General features: G+C 38.6%; 3 protein-coding genes across 3 annotated transcripts; 2 read left to right on the forward strand and 1 right to left on the reverse strand.

Moving 5' to 3' along the window:
• The first annotated feature begins 1,135 nt into the window (after nucleotides 1–1,135).
• On the forward strand, nucleotides 1,136–4,281 carry LOC103989727 (mitogen-activated protein kinase 5). The gene is made up of 6 exons (XM_009408672.3): nucleotides 1,136–1,457; nucleotides 1,571–1,700; nucleotides 2,741–2,878; nucleotides 2,981–3,313; nucleotides 3,432–3,615; nucleotides 3,934–4,281. Exons 1-6 carry the CDS (start codon nucleotides 1,306–1,308, stop codon nucleotides 4,098–4,100), a joined length of 1,104 nt encoding a protein of 367 aa, XP_009406947.2. The 5' UTR covers nucleotides 1,136–1,305; the 3' UTR covers nucleotides 4,101–4,281.
• Nucleotides 4,282–6,189: 1,908 nt separating this feature from the next.
• Nucleotides 6,190–12,939, forward strand: LOC135615777 (probable LRR receptor-like serine/threonine-protein kinase At1g67720). Its single transcript, XM_065114738.1, has 15 exons — nucleotides 6,190–6,691; nucleotides 7,461–7,992; nucleotides 8,551–9,056; nucleotides 9,153–9,285; nucleotides 9,415–9,486; nucleotides 9,590–9,658; nucleotides 9,735–9,806; nucleotides 10,091–10,159; nucleotides 10,244–10,395; nucleotides 10,476–10,717; nucleotides 11,269–11,395; nucleotides 11,462–11,530; nucleotides 11,628–11,811; nucleotides 12,078–12,213; nucleotides 12,503–12,939. The coding sequence occupies exons 1-15, from the start codon at nucleotides 6,616–6,618 to the stop codon at nucleotides 12,809–12,811; spliced, it is 2,748 nt and encodes a 915-aa protein (XP_064970810.1). The 5' UTR covers nucleotides 6,190–6,615; the 3' UTR covers nucleotides 12,812–12,939.
• An 82-nt stretch (nucleotides 12,940–13,021) lies between these two features.
• LOC135615778 (L-ascorbate peroxidase, cytosolic-like) lies at nucleotides 13,022–16,006 on the reverse strand. The gene is made up of 9 exons (XM_065114739.1): nucleotides 15,833–16,006; nucleotides 15,564–15,738; nucleotides 15,408–15,473; nucleotides 14,147–14,195; nucleotides 13,790–13,872; nucleotides 13,607–13,686; nucleotides 13,420–13,522; nucleotides 13,275–13,333; nucleotides 13,022–13,189 (listed from the first exon to the last, which is right to left on the reverse strand). The coding sequence occupies exons 1-9, from the start codon at nucleotides 15,949–15,951 to the stop codon at nucleotides 13,174–13,176; spliced, it is 750 nt and encodes a 249-aa protein (XP_064970811.1). The 5' UTR covers nucleotides 15,952–16,006; the 3' UTR covers nucleotides 13,022–13,173.
• Nucleotides 16,007–21,934: the final 5,928 nt, after the last annotated feature.

A 21,934-nucleotide genomic window follows, 5' to 3' on the forward strand; every position in this document is an offset into this window, starting at 1 on the left:
CAAGAGCGAGGCTTCATATTCACATATATATAACACCTGGCTTGTTAAAGAGGCACATCTTTTCTGTTAAGTGTGCGCTTCTAACGGAAAAATGAAGTTGCCACCGCAGAGGCAGGGCGTGTACAGTTATAAGAAGGGCGCATCACATTGCGGGTGCGGCTGAGCGGGACATTTTGAATTGGGCACCACGTGGAATTTTCCTCCTTTGGGATCGTCGTGTTGGGGATCGGGTTGTTTGATCTCTCGCAAGCGTGCATGCCGTAAGATTCGTGCTTGACGCATGCTAGTTTTCATATACGATTTGTGTTCATCGCGCTTTGAGATGTGTGCTATAACATGATTCCTTCTATTTGATTACTGTTGCCATGAAACCCACAGTGGATGCTGCGGAAGCCACTCGAGTCGGTGGTGCCATCAAGAAAACCAGTCCTCGACATGTCTAGGAAACCTGCAGGCTGTGTCGTGATGTTGTTCAGGGTTAGGGTTTCCAAGAAGGAAAGTCTCATGCATGGTCGTCTCGTGATGGTGTTCCTGGAGCTTTCCGAAGCCCAAGGACGTCGATGTCAAGTAAGTCGGGAGCGGTGGTAGGGAAGAACTGGCGGAGACTATGTGTCGAAGAGGATGAGGAGGATGACGACTTTGAGAAGTCTTCTAGTAAAACGTGACATAAGTTCGCATCCACATGTCAACCTCACGTCAACAAAGGTTAGCCACCACAAGCATTTATCGATCCCATTAAATACTGATATTAATGTTCTTAAAATATGATTATTATTCTGTACGGTTCATAAGATATACTGTCGTCAGACCCTCATGTCAATTGCGTCCATTACAAGCCAAGACCGAGGCGGAGGCGATGGCTCGGCTTGTGTTGTCCTTTTTATTCGAGTAAACCCAACCAAGTGCGCAAAGAGACCGGAGAGCGCTTCATACAATTCCACACGCGGTTACGTTCAAACGAGTCAGCGCAAACGCGTGGCCATTGAACCCACACGCTGCTTTCGCCGTTCGATCCGAGGCGGCGCTGATCTCGACCGTCCATATCACCCGCGGACGACGGCTTTCACGCGGGCTGGCTTTCCTCTCCCTTTCTCTGACCCTTCCTCGCATCCGGGCTGTCCTTTTTGTGAGAAGCATTCCTCTCTTCCTTCTCTCCGCTGCATCGCGTCCGCGACGACCTATAAAGCCTCGGAGACCGGACGGATAGGACCCAAATCGAGATCGCGGATTCCGTTCCTCCCTGTTATCTCTCTCGCTCCCTTTGTCGTGTGCATCGTCTTCTCTGCTCGAGTTCTGTCACGAAACATGGACGGGGCTCCGGTGAACGAGTTCCCGGTGGCGCTGACCCACGGAGGCCGGTACTTGCAGTACGACATCTTCGGAAATCTGTTCGAGATTACATCAAAGTATCGGCCGCCGATCATGCCGATCGGAAGGGGCGCTTACGGCATCGTCTGGTACCTAATCTTGTTTCTGCTATTCGTATGGGAAATCGATGGGAGTTTGATGAATTAGTGGCTTTGATGATTGTTTGGTTGATTGTGGTTCTAATTTTTCCTCTTTATTACAGTTCGGTGATGAATTCGGAAACTGGGGACATGGTAGCCATCAAGAAAATAGCCAACGCGTTCGACAATCACATGGATGCAAAGCGGACACTTCGAGAGATCAAGCTCCTTCGGCACTTGGATCATGAGAATGTAAGCCCTCAGTAATTACCTGTCAAAATTCTTGAATTGTGATGGCTAGGGAAAGTTCCTTCTCATGATCAAGCTTCGATGAATTCATTTCATCTTCAATGACAAATCACAGCAATGCAAAATAGTACATCTGACAGCCAATTTGAACTGCTTATGGTCTCCAATAATACACAATTATTATTGTTTCCATATATATATATATATTCTTGATGTAGGACATTGTGGGGCGGGTAGTGAGCACAATATTGAGGACCTTAGCCTTTTGACCTTGACATTGATCGTGTTTGCTCCTAATTCCAAGTTGTCAAGGAAGTGGAACATACACATAATGGAAACATAACTTCATTGATTATGAAAAGAGCTGTGAAGAAGAAGAGATATACATGCATAACAAAACTTTCTTGAATGATGTGTGTTCTATAAATATCTTTGAACCTGCATAAGTTCCATTTATGGGGTCAACCCTGCATGATTGCTTGCATTTTGGTGGTCCTTAATGGTTGCTTTCTTTATTCGAAAGCTACAGGACACCTCCATAAACTTTTACTTGATGTCATCAGGTTACCTGTTTGAACACTGGATGTTGCATCAAATTATTCATGGAATTTAGAACAACTGAAAATGTCCTTCCCGATAACAGTCAATCATGCATCCTGGATATCTTAGCTGCGAACTGGTTATGATATCAGTTTCTTGCTTAGCTGCATACGATTCAGTAACAAAATAGATCTCGATTCTCTGGATTTTTTATTTCTGAAGAGAAAATAGTCAGGAATTATACTTCATATATGTTACATCTAAGGGAATTGGTCTAGAGAATGTCTTAGATGTACTAAATATGCAAAATATATGGAGTTGGCACGGATAACTGATAAAGAAAACCATGGTTTCTTGTCTAAAATATGCTGTGTCAATGAAACTGTTCCTGGTTTTAGCATGCCCCATTTCAGTATCTTCACTGGAAACTATATATTAAAGATGTGATTCTCAGCGATCTGTGATCTGTTCTTACGGTAACTGAATGCCTTTACCGTCGACAGGTTATAGGGATAAGGGATGTGGTCCCTCCGCCAATTCCACAAGCATTTAATGATGTATATATTGCAACTGAGCTCATGGATACTGACCTTCACCATATAATCCGCTCCAACCAAGAATTATCGGAGGAACACTGTCAGGTACGTTGTTCATGATCCTGATACTACTGCAAGCACAGAATTAGACTTGATCCACTTGTTCTGACGAGGTCATGGATGGCTTTTTGCTTCCAAATTGTGCAGTACTTTCTATATCAGATTCTTCGTGGATTGAAATACATACATTCAGCAAAAGTTATTCACCGAGATCTGAAGCCAAGCAACCTTCTGCTGAATGCAAACTGTGATCTGAAAATATGTGATTTCGGTCTGGCACGTCCCACATCGGAGAATGAGATCATGACAGAGTATGTTGTGACCAGATGGTACAGGGCGCCGGAGTTGTTGCTGAACTCCACAGATTACACTGCAGCCATTGATATGTGGTCAGTGGGTTGCATCTTTATGGAGCTAATGAACAGGAAACCTCTATTTCCTGGAAGGGATCACATGCACCAGATGCGTTTGATAACAGAGGTAAGATCAGAATTCATCAACAATGATGATTAATTTCACCTATTCAGTGTTATTGCTTACAACATATTCTTTTTCTCTCTCTCTAAGGGATGACGTTTATTACATTGTGCGTTTTCAGCTTATTGGCACTCCAACAGAGGCCGAGCTTGAATTCATTCAGAATGAAGATGCAAGAAGGTACATGAGGCATCTGCCTCGGTATCCACGTCAGTCATTTGCAAGTCTATATTCACATATCAGTCCAGTTGCTATTGATCTTATTGAGAGAATGTTGACATTTGATCCCACCAAGAGAATTACAGGTATCTGGTCTTTGACAGTTCTGCAATGTCATATTTTTTATCCTCTTACAAACAAAGCAATAACGATAGAGAATTTGAATTAAAGAAATCAAACTATTGACCTAATTGTTGTAACCAATTATTTTGTGGTAAGCGGTTGAAGGAAAACTTAGGTTAATTTGTGATGGCATCATATTAGTATCTGTTCCTGTGTGAACTATAAACAACATAACACATTGAAGTGGTTAGATCTGATTATTTTCAGAACTTTGTGAAACATCTGATGTCGTTGTACTTTCACATTCATTTGCTTACTTTGGCTTTCCATCGATTCTGCAGTCGAAGAAGCACTAGATCATCCATACCTTGAGAGGTTGCATGACATGGCTGATGAACCCACTTGCATGGAACCTTTCTCCTTTGATTTTGAGCAACATGCCCTCACGGAAGAGCAGATGAAGGAGCTGATATACAAAGAAGCTATAGCATTCAATCCAGCATACTAGTTTTAAGAGACACCGGTTCACCTACAATTGGCCATCAACTGCTGCTGTAAATACTTTGAAACATGAAGAGTTTGTGATGAAATTCTATATTTTTTAGGTTCTTTATTTAGCACGAGTGTCTTGGTTGTCTTCATGAAACTTATTTTTAGAACAAATATTATTATGAGACATTTGAAGTGCATGCCAGTTTACTTTGCTGAACAAATTTAAATCTGTGGGTGCAAGCAGATCCACCACTGGTTTCATTGTGCTAGAACTTTCAGTTCTTCCAGGACTTTTAAATTCATAGTTTTACAAAGTGGAAATGACTACTGTCTCTAGATGCTTAATGCAGCATTGTTATCTTTCAAGATTGGTGCACCATTAACCTGATGTGTGAAAGAGCAGGTGACTTGAGTTACTTGGTAGTGGGGCTTGGTCCCATTTCTTTGAAGAGCACCCACCATAAGAGAAAAATGGATGTGAAGCATAAGAATGAAAACATATCCTTTACTTTCAAGATAGATGTACATTTTCTTAGAATCATTTGCTAGCTGTGAACTGCTATCATCAAGATAAATGATCTATCTGCAAGACAGTCCATCAAATTCTAGTCTTGGGTCATGGAGTTCAGAGCCAAGATAAAGGTAGCACCATCCTAGAAACACATAATTACTTCCAATTAACCTTTTCTATGTTCCCTCTCAATCAGATGAAAGAGCAAGAGCAAGTAGGATAAATCATATCTACCAACAGATCATGTACCATGAGACTAGTACAAGTTTAAGAAGCTTTAACACAGAAAGGACCAAGTTTTGGTTCCCTCATTGGCCCACAGCCATGTTCACCTTCTCTGTAAAGTTTGAAACTGTTACCATGTTACTCCTGCCTGATTTCTCTGGCAAAGGACTGTCATAATAGTTGGGTATCTTATAGTCCTTGTTTCTTTGCTGCTTTTCTGATTCCTCTTTATGATTGTACAGCCCAACAGCTTCCCCACCTCATCTTTGCTGGAAGTGAGATCCTCTTCACATGATAAGATCCTAACATGCAAACACCTTCAGAATCAGAAGAGCAGTATCTCAAGTCAATATTTGTTTTATCTAATATAGGATTGCATTTCATGATTTATGCATTATGATTGTATCAAAAGGATATCCATGCACAACAAAAATAAAAACTAAAGTAAATATCCAATTCAAACCATCAATGACAGAGTGACTGAAACATACATTTATATTATATCTTGGTCAACTGCAAGAAAGGAAAATTTGGTCTCATAAATAAATCCAAAGAACCCTGTAGTTAACAGTAGCATTACAGTAAAAGATAAAAAGGGGGCACTAAATCATGCTTAGAGATAAGGAAGGCAAAGCACAATATTGCTACTAAGAATAACTGATGAGATATAATTTTGTTTGAGACTACTATTCATAAGGATAAAATTATCCATCCACTAAGATTTGACACATTGACATTAAAAGATAAGAAATACGAAAAAATTGATTGCATAGGAATGTCATCAATCATAATTAAAAAATTTTAAAATAAAAAATAATTTGAGAAATATTCTTTTAATCATAAATAATAGTTAAGGAGACTTGGTTATAAATAAAAGACATCTATTACAATTCAATTTTTTTTCTTTCTTTTCACTCTTTCTTACTCTTCGTATCAAGATATTCACTAATTTAGGTATTGAAGGGATGGATCGAATCAATGTTCACTTTTTCTTCCTACCTACCAAAAGACAATTCTGATTCAAGATAATTCTAAATCAATAACTGACTTTGAGGATAACCACTATTTGACTATAAATAATAGCTATAGCTTCGTCAAATTTTAATTTTCATTTATGGTCATGAAATCATGGGACATGAAAAGTTATCACAACGAGCAGTGATTAATGATGAAGTGGCCGAACCTTGCAACTCCTTTTCTTATCAACAACAAGAAAAAGAGCAAAAAATATCATGGAGGAACAATTCACTCATTCAGATACATCTCCTCAACTGTCAGTCGCATTTGTGACCATCCGCTTTAAATGGAGAAATCATCACCTCCTCAATCATTCATCCTTGGCAAATCTGATCCTTCGAGGTAAAATCGCCATAACGTGACCGGATACAAAGCGCTGTGAAGTGACTGAAGTGAGGTGACAACCGAGGGCGGGAGTAAAAGAGAAGCAGATCGGGTCACCGCAAGTTGAGGGACGGTCACGTGTCCTCGCTGTAAAGCTAAAGGCAAGCCGAGCGGCGATCCTTTCCCACTTCGCACCCTCTTTACAGCTTCCGTCGATTTATGGTCTCGTTCTCCCTCTCGGTTCCCCTTTCCTTTCCTTCTTTCCCACTTCGAATGCTCTTTACAGCCTCCGCCTATTTATCGACTCTCGTTTCCCCTTCCCTTTCATTCTTTCCCACTTCGAACCCTCATTACAGCTTCCGTCTATTTATCGGCTCCCTTCTCCCTCCCTTTTCCGCTTTCCTTTCATTCGCCCTTGCAGCGAGCCGGCGTGCGATGTGGCCTGGCTTGGGGAATGGCGAGGCTCGTTCATCTCGTCGTCTTCAATCTCCTCCTCCTCCTCTTCGTCGTCTGCAGTGCTCAGATGCCTGGTAAATCTTCTTACATCGTGCTGGTCAAAGTTGCTTTTCCGGAAGTTGTTTGCATTGTTTAGGTTAGATATTAGGTCAAATGTTACCAAGATCTGCTGAAACCGAGCTTCGATCGTTCATGTCAAGCCCTGTTTCACTAGGCTCTGCTATACTGAGATGTCGTTACACGCTAACTTGATGAAAGAAGACAATCGTACCAGCGGCGAGCAGCTGGTGGACAGATCTGAACAAAGAAGAGCGTCTAGAACAGAAACAGAGGACGCATCTAAGATCCATAACAAAATGAAGTAAGAAACTGGTCAATTCTAGCAAAACAGTTCTCCTTCAAATGCGATGGAGCTTGTTAGCCTTCTTGGCAGAGGCAGAAGCCAACCATTCTTTGGGGACGAAGGGTATACCTAATTGTTTGAACTGTTAAACTTGTATGCTAGCTTTGTTCCCATATGAAACTTGTATACCAAACGACACATGACGAGTTTGCCTTCATCGCAAAATGTAATATAAGGTGAATTTGGTAACACTTTTCCATACTTTTGCTTCTTTTTGCTGACCATCTTCTCTGTTGAAAAGTTATCATTCAGCACATTTCTGATTATGTTTGTGATAAGAATGCACTTTTCATTCTACACCATTGGATACTCTATTAACTTTGGTTGTACAGATTCATGTAAGAAAGTTTAAGTGAGATCATTTTCATGAAAAGTAGCATATGTTCATGTTTCCAAAATATAAAAGCTAGTAGCTTACGTGCATAGTTATTGCTGGACAGGTTTTGTCAGTATTGATTGTGGAGGCAGCGAAACATATACTGATGATATTGGACTGGTGTGGACACCTGATAGTCAATTTATTTATGGTGAAGCAGCTAATATATCAGTTCCTAATGAGAACCGCAAGCAATATAAGACAGTGCGGTACTTCCCAGCAGATAATAGAAAGTACTGCTACACATTCAATGTCACAATCAGGACACGGTACCTCGTGCGAACAAGCTTCTTATATGGGAACTTTGACAGAAGTAATGTTTATCCAAAATTTGACATTTCAATTGGTGCAAGTCATTGGTCAACCATTGTTATCTACGATGAGAAAGCCATTGTGACACAAGAGGCCGTTATCCTAGCTTCTTTTCCTACAGTTAGCATTTGTTTGTCTAATGCTACAACTGGACAGCCTTTTATTTCTACCATCGAGCTTCGGCAATTCAACGGTTCACTCTATCACACAGAATTTGAAACACAGTTTTTCTTGAGTCTATCTGCAAGACTAAATTTTGGAGCTGACAATAATGGATCTATCAGGTATTTGCTATGCTTCATAATTGTTTAAAATTATTGGGTAAGTTAATTGAATATAATTTTGGTTTTCCATGCATTCTCCTAATGTTAAAACTGAATCCTATCTTCGCCAACCTAATCATCATGCAACAATGCAGACTTTGGAGAATGTATTACGAATCTTGTGTCATGAAAAAACAAAAAAACTCAGATCACCAAGCATTAGTTATCACGGAGAAATGTGCGTGTGTTCTAAGGTATATATTGAGGAGATGGAAGTATTCTAGAATATGAAATGATCAGACCTACGAGTCAACATGCATAATAGGCTTTGTTACGTTATATGAACTGTAAAAGCACCTTAAGGTTGGGTTTAGAAGAAAAACTATATACAAGAAAAATGATATTCCTTCCAAAATGATTCTGCCATAGTTCTGATTTTCAAACATTGCACCTTCCTATGCTATCTCCATTTTGGTTTTATTTCCGTGTATTGTTTAGCTGGGTTGGTTCTCTGGTGGTGAAGGATTTTTTTTCTTGGTTTTAACTGCTACAATGATAACATGTTCTCTATGCTTACAGGTACCCAGATGATCCTTACGATCGAATTTGGGAATCTGACTCTTTGAAGAGGCCAAACTACCTTGTTGATGTTGCTCCTGGAACTGAAAGAATATCGACTGCTATGCCTATAGATGTCAATAATGATGAAAGGCCACCTGTAAAGGTTATGCAAACAGCTGTAGTGGGGCAAAATGGAACCTTGAACTATCGGCTTAACTTGAATGGTTTTCCAGGGTATGGTTGGGCATTTTGTTATTTTGCAGAAATTGAAGAGTTAGGAGTGAATGAAATTAGGAAATTTAAGCTAGTGCTTCCAGGGAATAAGGAACTAACTCGTCTCATTGTGAATGTCCAAGAAAATGCTCAAGGGAAGTATCGGTTATATGAACCAGGATCATATAATATAAGCCTCCCTTTTGTCTTGTCGTTTGCTTTTAAGCAAACTAATGATTCATCCAGGGGACCCATCTTAAATGCTTTGGAGATTTACAAGTACATGGAGATACATTATGGCTCAATGGATGGTATATATGGATATCGTTTTCTTCATTAGCTGATATAAACTGTGTTTTTCATCAGGCTGCATCTGTAATATTGTGTCTTTCTTTTTTGCATTGCAGCATCAACCATGCAAAGTTTCACATCACATTACCCACAAGCAGTTTGGGCGCAAGAAGGCGGGGATCCATGCTTACCAGCTCCATGGTCCTGGGTGCAATGTAATTCAGATCCACAACCAAGAATTGTTTCAATGTACTGAATTAGTATTGGTATCACTTTCTCCGTACTTTGTTGATATTTTTCTACCTATATTCGTGCATGTACTCTATAAAATTAGATCCATTCTCAGTTCGTGCTAATAATAGCTTGTTGTATGAACAGTGAATTATCAAAGAAAAATTTGACAGGAGATATACCTTTGGAACTTGCTAACTTAACAGGCTTGGTCGAGTTGTAAGTTTGAATACAACTTACTCCTTTTTGATGTCTTAAGTATTTATGTTTCTTGAGGCACAAGCTTCCTTCTTTGTAACTATCCCAAATTCAAATGTTGCAGGTGGCTTGATGAGAACATGCTTACTGGTCCAATACCTGAACTTGGTGGATGCTTGAATCTGAAAGACATGTAATAGTTAGAAAATTCAGTTGTTGTACCTTTTAAAACATTATGCTTTAAAAGTTTGGTTTTTTCTTATTTGTAGTCACCTTGAGAACAATAAGTTAACCGGTGATTTGCCATCATCATTGGTGGGCCTACCAAGTTTAAAGGAACTGTAAGTCCTTTCTCTCAGTTTTAAAGCATACACTATTTTTTGGGTGGTTTATACAATAAATTATCATCTAGATCCAAGAAGTAGCTGAATTTGAATTTGGTCATTCTAAGTTATCTTCAAGTAATTTCTGTAATAAAAAACACTTCTATTGTTTATACTGTACCTTATGCCTCCGTTGAATCATAAACTCATGATTGTTTTTTCTACCATTTCCTGTCTTTTGTTATGGTTTTGCCGGATGCCAGCTACTGCATGAACTGAGAGTAGAATACTGATGGTTGCAGGTATGTGCAGAACAATATGCTGTCCGGAACAGTGCCCACTGGTCTTCTCGGCAAAAATATTGTTTTTATGTAAGTATTACTTTTTCATTCGCCGTGTTGGCAACTTCTTATTTCTTCCTTTCCAACAATCTCTTTGCCTGATATGTTTTTCAGGTACTCTGGAAATGCATATCTTGATGGGGAAAAAAATAGCAAGAGGCACATTATAATTGTGTTGTGCTGTGTTGTTGGATTTTCTGTGCTGCTTGCGGCTGTTCTTGCCTACTTATTTGCACACAGAAAAAGAGAGTTACTTTCAGGAAAAGGTATAGCTTCATACTCGTTGAAGATTTTTAATTTGGTCATCAATTTATCAGCAAACTGAAGGTGAAAACTCGTGTCTCAGATGATCTTGCCACCGTCCTACCACTTCAGAAGCAAAGTGCTTCCTTCAGTGAACTTGATACTGACGTAGCCCATCGATACATGTTGTCCGAAATTAAATGTGCCACAGAGAATTTTGCAAAAAAAGTTGGTTTTGGAGGTTATGGGACTGTATATTATGGAAAGATGACAAACGGAAAGGAAATTGCTGTGAAAGTCCTTACAAATGATTCTTGTCAGGGGAACCGGCAATTCTCAATTGAGGTAACCTATATAAATAATCAGGTCGACAAGTAATACTATTATGTGTTATGCTGTGTATCACTTAGTGACATACTTTCCACTAGCTTCAACAATGGGAAAAAGATCCTGGTAGCTAACTGCACATAGTTGTTGTCACAACTCACAAGTTCGATGAAGAAGACTTCCATTTACAATGATTGCTTAAATATACATGAAGACATGCACGTATCTCTCACCAGTCATGAATGATGCTAGTCAATTTGGTTTTTACTTGAGATCCAAGAAGTCATTGTAGTGGTGGTACCATAAGCTTAATAGAGGAGAACACTAGAGTCAAATATGTTGGAACATCTTAAAATTTGTTCGATATCTATAGAAGGTGAGTCTCTAGGGTATAGCCTTAGTGTAATTGAGTAATTTTCAGACACCACTGTAGCAAGATTTCCATGCTGGTCAGGATTGTGTACCCCGTGGTTTTGTTTATGTTCACTTGGCAAGTTCATTGTTTAACTGTAGAGATAATTTCTGAAAGCCATTATCACAAATCATCACACTAAAATGGCCTGTTTCAGGTGTCCCTGCTTTCCAGAATACATCACAGGAACCTGGTACAATTTCTAGGTTACTGCCAGCAAGAGGGGAAGAACATCCTTGTCTATGAGTTTATGCATAATGGAACTTTGAAAGAGCACCTTCACGGTACGAGTCTCATATTTTCTACGTTATGAATATTTGGAAGTACAATAATTTATTTAATCTTTGCAGGTTCTGCATCTCAGATACAGCATATTAGTTGGATTAAGCGTCTTGAGATTGCTGAAGATGTTGCAAAAGGTTCCATTTGAGAAATAAATTATCATTTATCTAGACCATTGATTTATCTTCTGGAGTAGTATGATAACAATGGGAACTTACATATAACATTTATCAGGCATTGAGTATCTCCATACTGGCTGTTCTCCGGCCATAATCCACAGGGATCTGAAGACCAGCAATATTCTTTTGGACAAGAACATGAGAGCAAAAGTTTCAGATTTCGGTCTTTCAAAGCCTGCTGCAGACGAATCCCATGTCTCAAGCGTTGTTCGAGGGACTTTGGGCTACTTAGACCCCGAGTAAGGCCTTCTTCCCGCACAACTAGCGTGTTAAATACTCACTATAACAATTATATTTCTTGTACACTCAAAATACATGAGCAAGTCATGAAGTTTAATGACACGAAGATATAATGACATGAGGAGTAATCAGGAATTTTTGTATTAGCCACAGGTTTCCAAGAATTAGTTACATCTGGGAAGTCATGGCGGCATAATATGTTTAATATTTTCATCTTCTGCTCCCCAACTGATTCCGGCCTCACCAATTTATTCATAATGTGCAGGTATTACACCTCACAGCAATTAACAGTAAAGAGTGATGTTTATAGTTATGGCATTATCCTTCTGGAGCTTATTTCTGGTCAAGAGCCGATATCTAACACAAGTTTTGGCGAGAGCTTCCGAAACATAAGTCCGTGGGTCAGTGCACCACTTTCACCTTGCTACTAATTAATTACAATTGTTTGAAATTTCTCTGCAACTTTTAATTCTCTGATTAACGGCCAACTATCAAACCAAATTACCATTTCTTTGTCGTACACATCTGAGGCAGCTGCAATGGCAGTTAAAAGTCAGTGGACTTACATGTTCCCAATTCTTTTACAAGCTCGATGTCAATTTTTATTTCTTAGAATCCGTTGTGTTCTCTTAGAAATAGTCGCTTGACCCTGTTTTAGTGGCAGTAGTCTTACTAAATTTCTGTAAACAGGCAAAGTTTCATTGTGAGAGCGGAGAAATCGAGGCTATCATCGACCCATCACTTGGGGATGATTACAATGACATCCAGTCAGTGTGGAAGGTTGCAGAAGTGGCAGTGAGATGCGTCAACCGGGAAATGAGAAACAGGCCAGCCATGTCCGAAGTGCTCAAGGAGATCCAAGAGGCTATCGTACTGGAGCAAGCTCCAGCGAACACACAACCCAACAATTTCTTTGGTGAAGTTTTCTTGGACGCATTGAACAATCCTGGACCCGATGCTTATTCTAGTGATTCCTTTACCCAGCCAGAGCTCCGCTAGTGCTGACCGTACCTGATGTGCTTCCATATTTTTATGATTTTGTTCATAACTAGGATTGGAAAACAGTGTAATTCAAATTTTGAGTAGTTTGTGATCATAATTTAGACATATAACAAGTGTTCATGTCATGACGAATGTGCAACTTTCGGGAGAAATTTCTGATATCAATTGTTATACCACGTGGATTGAAGTTGTGTTAACCACAAACCGAGAATCAGAATTTTCATGTGAAATTCATAAAGGGAAAACGGAGAGCAGAAACATATGAAACATTCGATGTGTCCAGACATCCATGCATTAACACTCGGAAAGGTTTATTGGAAATATGCTTACTGAAGTGACTTCATGTATGGACGAACGATCTAGTCCTCCGCAAATCTGAAAACGAAAACAAACGTAAGGCAAAAGTCGACTACTTTCGTAAGACCTGCACTTGTTGATCAAGAAACGCTTCGATGCATACCCTAGTTCGGAGAGCTTCAGGTGTGCTTCAGCATAGTCAGCAAAGAAGGCATCCTCATCCTGAGGGTGAGGACGTCGGATCAGTATAACGCACATAATGCAACTAGAGAGAAAAAAAAAAAAAAAGATCAGATGAGAGCGCATACGGCAGCGTATTTCTCGACCAGGGGACGGAAAACAGGATCGGTGAGGAGAGCCTTATCGGACGGGAGCTGGATGACGTCGTCTTTCTCGCCGCTCAGGAGCTCCCTGCCACCGGACATATGAGAACATATACAGAGAAGAGGAACACATCAGAACATGCAGATGTCGAGGAGGCGACATAAATCTTACTTGAAATAGGAGTTGTCGAAAATAAGAGGATTGGAAGTCCAAGCTCCCTCGAAACCGGAGCGCTCCTTGTGGCATCTCCCCTGAGACATCAGAAGGTGCCATCGCACGCAAAGTAATTAGATAACAAATGGTCTAGCGAACGAAATGCTGCGACGATAAAGAAGTGTGTAAATATTGATTTACCAGCGTGTGGCCACCAGAGAGTGCAACGATATCCTGATCGCTGAGACCCATGTGGCCAAACACATCCCTGAGGTGGTCCGAACCTGCGAGACCGAAAGCCCATCAAAAACAATTTTGATCATCTCTTTCTTTTTGTACAGCAAAATAAGGTTACTGTGGCATCTCATCAACCAAACTCAATAGGACGCATGCAAAAGCCAGAGAAAGAGTCTATATAATGATGATTGAAAATTGAACCAAGCGAACAAAACATCTAAATAGAACTAATTTTATGATATCCCCAAAAATGCAGCATGAGAAGTAGGAACATTGGAGGGTCATTTTGAATGTCCTGAAACATTTTGTCTAAAGCTGTACCTTTTGTGGCATCAGGCAGGCGGCCTTCCTCAGGAGGTTGGGTCTTGTCCTGAAACAGAAAAACAAGATCATCAATGCAAAACAGACCAAATCTTGTTCAGGTATCCTTCACTAAATCTGCTCTCGGGAAGCTTTATCGTCACTTAAACTCTTGCGAATGAATGTCTCAAGAGTCTAAGGGTCCCATCCTACTCGAATGAACATCTGATACAGTCAAATCCGAGATCGGCACAACAGAAGTCTACGTATTACATACCATAATATTTATTATAAGTTCTATGCAATATCGATGTGGAAGTGGGAAAAAAATTAAAGAAACTTATGACAACTGTATGGATATCAATAGGATTTCGATTAGTTCTGAATCGATGTTTATATCGGATAAACAAGAATTAACTTAATAAAATTATCATTGATATTATAAGTATATGTTTTGGATTGAAAATTTTATTTGAGGATTAATTACATATTATTCTAACCCTATTAGTATCATCACCTATGTACATATAAAATTTATATTAAGTTTTCTATAGTTTTAAAAATAAAATAAATAACTCTACTTATCCTAATGTCGTCAACCATATTGACGTAAAATATAACATATGACATGGATCAATGTATAAACGATACGCAAAATGATAATTTTAACACCATTTTCGTTTCCAATAACTTTATTGTAAAAAGATAATTTCAATATCTCACGTATTGAAAACAAAAAGATATTAAAATTATCTTTTTGTCTATTATTTTCATGCTAATTCAACATGTGGTATTATGTGTTATATTTTTCGTCACGATATTATGATAAATAAGGTTATATGTTTCAACAATAGAGATCCCAATATAAATTTTTGGAGTATTAAAACCATGATATTAATAGGTCCAAATGACTTAAACATTTTGCTTGAATTATTTTAGCTCATATTTTTCATATCATTGTTCATGATTGATGAATTGGAGGAATCATATCAATGATATACAACCTTTCCAATAGATTTACTCGCAAACCAGAAGGAATAACGCCACCGCACATCTAATACGCGCAATCTCCTTAGAATATATTTACTGCTCCAATCTTACTCTCCGTTAGTTTTGGGGAACTATATGATTTTATAATTACGTCATTTCTCCACTTCCAATTCCAGGAAGAGTTGAGGACGAATGAAGTAGATCCATAACCGCCGACCCGATCACTCCTAACCCTAATCTTTTACCCTTTTTTCTTCGTGTTAGCAAGAAAGAGAGCGCGGGTGTTTGATACCTCTCTGCCGGGATGGAAAGGGATCTCCGGCCCTCCGGTGACTTCGACGGCGACGACTCCGGCGAGCTGCCAAGTAATTGAATGCAAAACAAGCGTTGAAAGCGCCGTATCCTCTTGTTTAAAGATCTGGACAGGGAGATCGAAAGGGGGGAGAACCTGGTAGAAGTCAGCGAAGGAGAGAGTGGGGAACTGCTCCTTGATTGGCTCCAGGAGCCGGAGGGCGATGTCGAGGCCGTTGTTGGCGCCGTGAGCGAGCTCCGCCGCGAACCTTATCGTCCCGAACGGGCCTCCCGTTTTCGTGCTCACGTCATACGTCCCCGCCGAGTGCCAACTGAGATCGAAGGTCCCCACACCCCGACACGATGGTGATCGATTCTTATGCAAGAGAGAACAGAAAGAGAAGAAGAGAAGAGAACGATGCGTACGCAAGGCGGAGCATGATAGGGGCGCAGTTCTTCTCGGCGATGAGGCCGCGGAGCTTCCTCCTGGCCTTCTCCACCGCCTTCTGGTACTCCTCGCTCACCGCCGGGTACGACTTCCCCATCGCCGTCGTCCACTTCCCCGAATTCTGGTCTTCGTCTAGTCGTCGTCAGTGGTAACCCGGCGGGGCCTCCGCATTTATAGTGCGCTCCGGGTACCAGGAGATGGAACGGACGGATGGATCTACACCACGACTTATGACGCGATTTCGACGGCGACGATTGCGTCCTTGGGGCGTGGATGCTTCATGCTGTCCCACGACGTTGTCCGAAGTCGCGCAACAAACCAAACGGACAGGCGTCTTGGTGGCGACGGTGGGACCCTACCAGGTGTGAACGCGACGGTGGGGCAGAAAGATTCCGTTTCAGGACTTCACCCATTGGTCGCCGGAGGGCCCCACCGGCGGCAGTGCGGCAATTATAAACGCAATATGACCGTGCTTTCCTTGCTCCATTAGTTTTCCCAGCCACCGACCCCGGGGGCGATTTCGTAAAATGGACCCCTAACTGAAGCTTTTTTAAGCTTAAGACCCTCGTAAGTTGTGTTCTGTTTTCACTTAAGCCCCCCAAACAGGACCTTAGTGACCCAAATCCCATTAAATCAGTCCCCAATCGCCTAATCCGGTTCGATTTGACCATTTGGGCGCTGACGTGGCCATAACATTATAATGTTTCTCATGCCGGTTTGGTGGGTCACTGCCTGGCGGATTATGTACTGGTGTATTTCGTGGACCCCATGGCTGGACGACTCTCAATTAGTTTTGGGTCCCTATCGTTAGGCAAGTAGGTCCCACTTGGGTGTTTATTCCTTTCCACACAGCAGGCGCTTTCCATGCCCTCCCTTTCCACATATAGCCAAGAGGCCCGAGTCGGCCCAACAATGTGTCGGATCGATTTGATCCGATCCGATCAGGTATGACAAGCGTTAAAGAATAAGACAAAGCTTATATAAGTATACATTATCCTGCTGTAATTAAATATTATTAATTAGTTATCTTTAATATTTTGATCATTGTATCTTTAATATATAAAAGTGAAACATTTAATATATAAACTCTCATATTTTTGTCAATCATAAGGAAAAACGAAGTTAAACGTTTCAATTTCATAAGTATAAAAAACTTGATATAATTAATAAAAGTATAGAATATAAAGATAACTAAATACAGTAAATAATTTATGATAACCTTAGAGAAATCTGTGTTTGCATGAAATAATGCTAGGCATAATGGGCCGGGCTCATGGGCCTTCGATATGTTGTAATTTCAATTAAACGCAAAATTTGTAAGAAAATTGCATCATTTCCCACGAAATGTTCTAATGATTACTTAAGCTTGTCTTCCTCTGATATAATAATCGGGGAGTTATTAAAATATTTGGTCGGTGAGGCTAAATATTAGACAAAGAAAAGGGCAGCGTGTGATAGGTTGAACGGCACGTATCACGAGGAAAAAGGCTTTGTATGCATGGACAGGATGCGCCCACGTCGCCAACCTCGGACATCTCCGCCAATAATACACCCATAAAAGCGTAATCCACTTGCTAATGAGACGGATTAAATATATATATTAATTGGAACATGATTGCAAGAGGAAATGGCCAACCCATCAAATTACATGAGAAGAAATGGGGGAGGCAGCTCGAGCGAATCTTATTGATCTTTTAATCGATGATGGCAATGGCCCCCACCGGTTTATTTGCCATCGAGTGTGGCAATGGGAAAACAGAGGAAGTATTATGGTCGAGTTGTCATTAAAGTATCTTTCCCCCACCGGTTTAATCTTGTCATTAAGCATCACACATACATACAACAATAATAATCCTCCATACATAAAACAATTATTATCATCAATTTGGATTTCGGAGACAATTCAATTATGTCTCCATTCTAAATCTTATCTTGATATGATGATCATTTAATAACACAAACTTTAAGGAGATATAATCAGAAATGAAACCTTTAAATTGAACAATAACTAAAGTCGAGAGATGAGAGAGAAGAATCTAATCATAATCGAAGAATTTTGTATTTATAACCAAAGGTTTCGATAAAAATAAGAGAGAAAAGGACTTATGTGGTTGTCCTCTCTACGTGAAATATTCTTTCAACCATTTTTTATTTAAAGATTATTTTATATTTTATTATATATTGACGTGATAGATATGATGGATTGACATTCGCATGTCGAGTTTTGATTAATCTCGTGTGTGTATATATATATATATATTATTCATTGTATTTTGTAACACTTAGGTAAGAGAAAGTTGTGACAACTATAATGGACCATTATAATTGCTATTTTTTTTTTGTCTTTTATATGTTTTCCTATTATTGATTAGTTTTCTTTATAAATTGTGCACAAACAAACGACTGAGATTTGCTATCGTGATGACTAAGATTTTTGTTGGGAAAGGCACATCATAATAATATTGGACGCATAGTATGCTTGCCATGGGTTCGCATCGATCACCAACGGTGAGCTGTTCGATGGAACCCTTCTTTTGGACCAACTGTGAAGAGGGCGTGATGATATCCAATGGAGACAAACTTGAAGCTATCACACGATTATCTACACAAATCCAAAATCAAAATTAAAACTCCATAAAATTATCCTTTTTTTTTGTTTTTTTTCCCCTTTAAATCCCGACAACTTCACAAGTTAATATCTTATGCTTATTAATATGTTGTTATATCTATTAATTATTTATAAACTGAATAATTATGAACTATTATAGGAAGATATTTTTGAGATCCTAATTAACGTGATGTGATTCAAACTCATATGCGTAAGATTGTCCAAGATGTATTCGAGAAGAAAATCTCGAGCTCCCGAAGTGTCACCTGCATGGAGATGAAGTTAAGTAAGATTTTTCGACTCAAATATGTTAGTGCCTATGATAGTAATCCAAGATAAGTGTAGAATAGTGATCTATTTTTTTTACTGTACTAAAAATAAGCTTTTATATATAATTGTATAAGAATAACAACCCTCTGCTATCTCTAATCTCCTTATCTCTAATCTCCTTTGAGCTTTTCTCTATGACAAAGAGAGAGATAACTTACCACTGTTTACCTTAAGACTATTATCTAACATGCACATATTAGTAGGGGCAATCTCTATCTCTTTTTCCAACCAAAACATCACGCTTTTCTATTAATATGTTACAATATCTATTAATTAGTTATTAACTAAATAATCATGAACAAAAGTTTAACTCTTAATTCGATCATTAATACATGTAAAATAAGTATTTTTTTTTCATATTTATTCCCTTCAAATGTAAGATTGGCATGCATATTTTACTGCAAAAACCAAAATCTCACATATATATGTTTAGAACATAAATATTTAAATTCTAATGAACATTAATTTGCTTTATATCTTTCATTTCAATAATTAAGGTATTTATATATTACATATTCTTAAATTCAAAGTCGATATTGACGATCGTGTTAATAGTGGTTAATCTGATTGATTTTTTAATGAATATCAATGGCATATATTATTATTCTAAATAATAATAATAATAGAAAGATATGATGTGATTTATATTTTTAACAATTTTCATCCTCGTCTATGTACAACTTAAATCGATGGAAGATATATTTTTATGCGGGATTTGAACTGAACACAATTATTTTTCTCGATATTATATTAAAATTTGATGACCCATAACTTTTTAATGAGATGTAGTATAACATTTAAGATGAATTCTCAAATTTTCTTTTTACTTTTACTTTACTGACAGGTGTTTACATTTTTTTATTTTTCTATGGATCGATTTATCTAATAAATTGATTCAATTATAATATTTTTATATTATATTATGATATATTTTAATATAATATTTTTTATGATATGTAATTTCGAATGGTACCCTCCGGTACGGGCGATACGTATCGGTCCGATGACATATCGGTATGGACCGTTCACTACCGGATGGACCGTGTTATAATGTTATAGTAATACATTATAGTAGTGTTACGGTAAGAGGAAATAGCTCGATAAGTCCTGATGTACCATTCAGTACGTCATGGTGTACCACTCGATACGTCGGTACCGTACCGTATCGAGTCAACCTCGAAACACCGATACGGTACAGTATTACATATCTTGATTTTTTATATTATATTATAATATTTTTTAAATATTACTAAAATTATCATAACATAGTATAAAAATAATACAACTCGACAGATTGGCTATCAGTTCACAGAAAAGATAGAGAAAAAAATAGATGATCAGATATTCTTCAGGTATTGAGAAAAAAATACAGTTAAAAAATTGTAGAAATAGAGGCAGTTAAAGGGGAAAAGACAATGATTTAGATAGATGAATCCAATCAAGAAACATGAACGTCATCCGCACTTTGGTACTTGGCATTTGTTTAGGGTTTATATGTGGAGGAAGAAAGGACAAGTCGTACCCACAGCCAAAGGAGTATAATACAAACAGGCGGCCCACGTGGCGCCCTCCGATTGGGTCGGCCCCGCCCGATGTGTCGGTGGAAGACGACGTCCGCCGGGTCGGACCACCGGTTGCAGCCGGTCGACACCGGAGAGGGAAAAGGCATTCATTCATACGAGGGAGAGAGAGAGAGAGAGAGAGGGGGTAGGAGGAGGGCGGGGCCCATGGGTGGGTGGTTTCGTGTGGGGGGCCGACTTCTTCCCCGCCTTTCTTGGGGCCCCTTTGGCTTTTGTCTATCTTCTCTGCATCACCGTTGATTGGCCTCTCGTGTCCCCATCTGTCCACCAGCGGTCGGGCGTCGAAATGAGCGGTCCAGATTTTATCTGCTTTGAGCTGGTTTTTTATTTTATTTTTCTTTTTTTATTTGAGTTTGTGTGATAATTATTTGAAAAAAATAATATAAATAACAACTAAGGTCTGTTTGTGTTGAACTTAAATGTGCCCGATATGAGATGATCCGATTCTATAGAGGTTTATGATCTTAATCATACTTCAGAATCATAGTATAAATTTATGAAACTTATGATAAGGGTATTATTTGAAATATCTTTTTTATGCTTAAGATTAAAATAAAAAAAAAATACTTGAGATGATTTGGAACTAAAAAAAAAAGTTTAAAATAATATTCTAGAGAAAAAAAAATAGATAACTTATATTACGTTCAAAAAGGTTCGTTTTTATGATATTAAGATGATAACCACATGTGTAAAGAAATTATTTTTTTATTCAAAAAATATTTTATATTTAGATTTAAATTAGAATGATTACCCAACTTATCATGTTCCGAGTTTTTATAGACATTCTTACCAAATTAGGAGTAGGATATTGTTATACATTCTTTCAATTATTAATTAAACCACCTATAGCTTACAATCATGATAATATTTGTTTGTTCGAATAAAAATATATATAACTATAAATACTACAAATTAGGAAAAATACAAAGTCCAAATAGTCTTTTTTTTATATCCTTCCTAGTCTTATGCTTTCAAGTGCACTCTTGTCTCCATCTACCATCCTAACCCATCCCCATCTCATTTCATCCACTACAATAAGAAGATGATGTGTTTTGTACTAGTGGACAACTGAGATGTGATGCATGAGATGTGAGAGGATCCTCCCCTCTTAGTTTTCATATGGATTAATGTGCATTAGTTTTCATATCGAATTGGTGAATCGTGATGCACTTTGGGATCTTCTAATCTCTGGACATCGACCGTTCATCTTTAGCGTCCACTTCTGAGCTGGATTTATGCGATGAAATTATAACCATTGAAACGACTCCAGAAAGCATGACAACGCCATTCATATTTTTAGGTTTCCATCCTCTCGCATGAAGTCAAGGAAAGTTCGCCTATACTGTTCTTGATACTAATTAATTAATTATAATGATTCGAACCATTCAATATAACAACATGATTACGATGTCAGGATAAACCTATGCATATATCTTGTCATGTATCTGATTAAAGATTTCATATGTGATAGCTTAATCGGATCGGGATGGTAAAACTCTAAAGTCACGTTGAAATTAATCAAATATAAAATATTTAAAAAATATTTCATTTATATCATGAAA

The sequence above is a fragment of the Musa acuminata genome, chromosome BXJ2-6 (assembly GCF_036884655.1).
Source record: "Musa acuminata AAA Group cultivar baxijiao chromosome BXJ2-6, Cavendish_Baxijiao_AAA, whole genome shotgun sequence".
NCBI classification, from domain to species: Eukaryota; Viridiplantae; Streptophyta; class Magnoliopsida; order Zingiberales; family Musaceae; genus Musa; species Musa acuminata.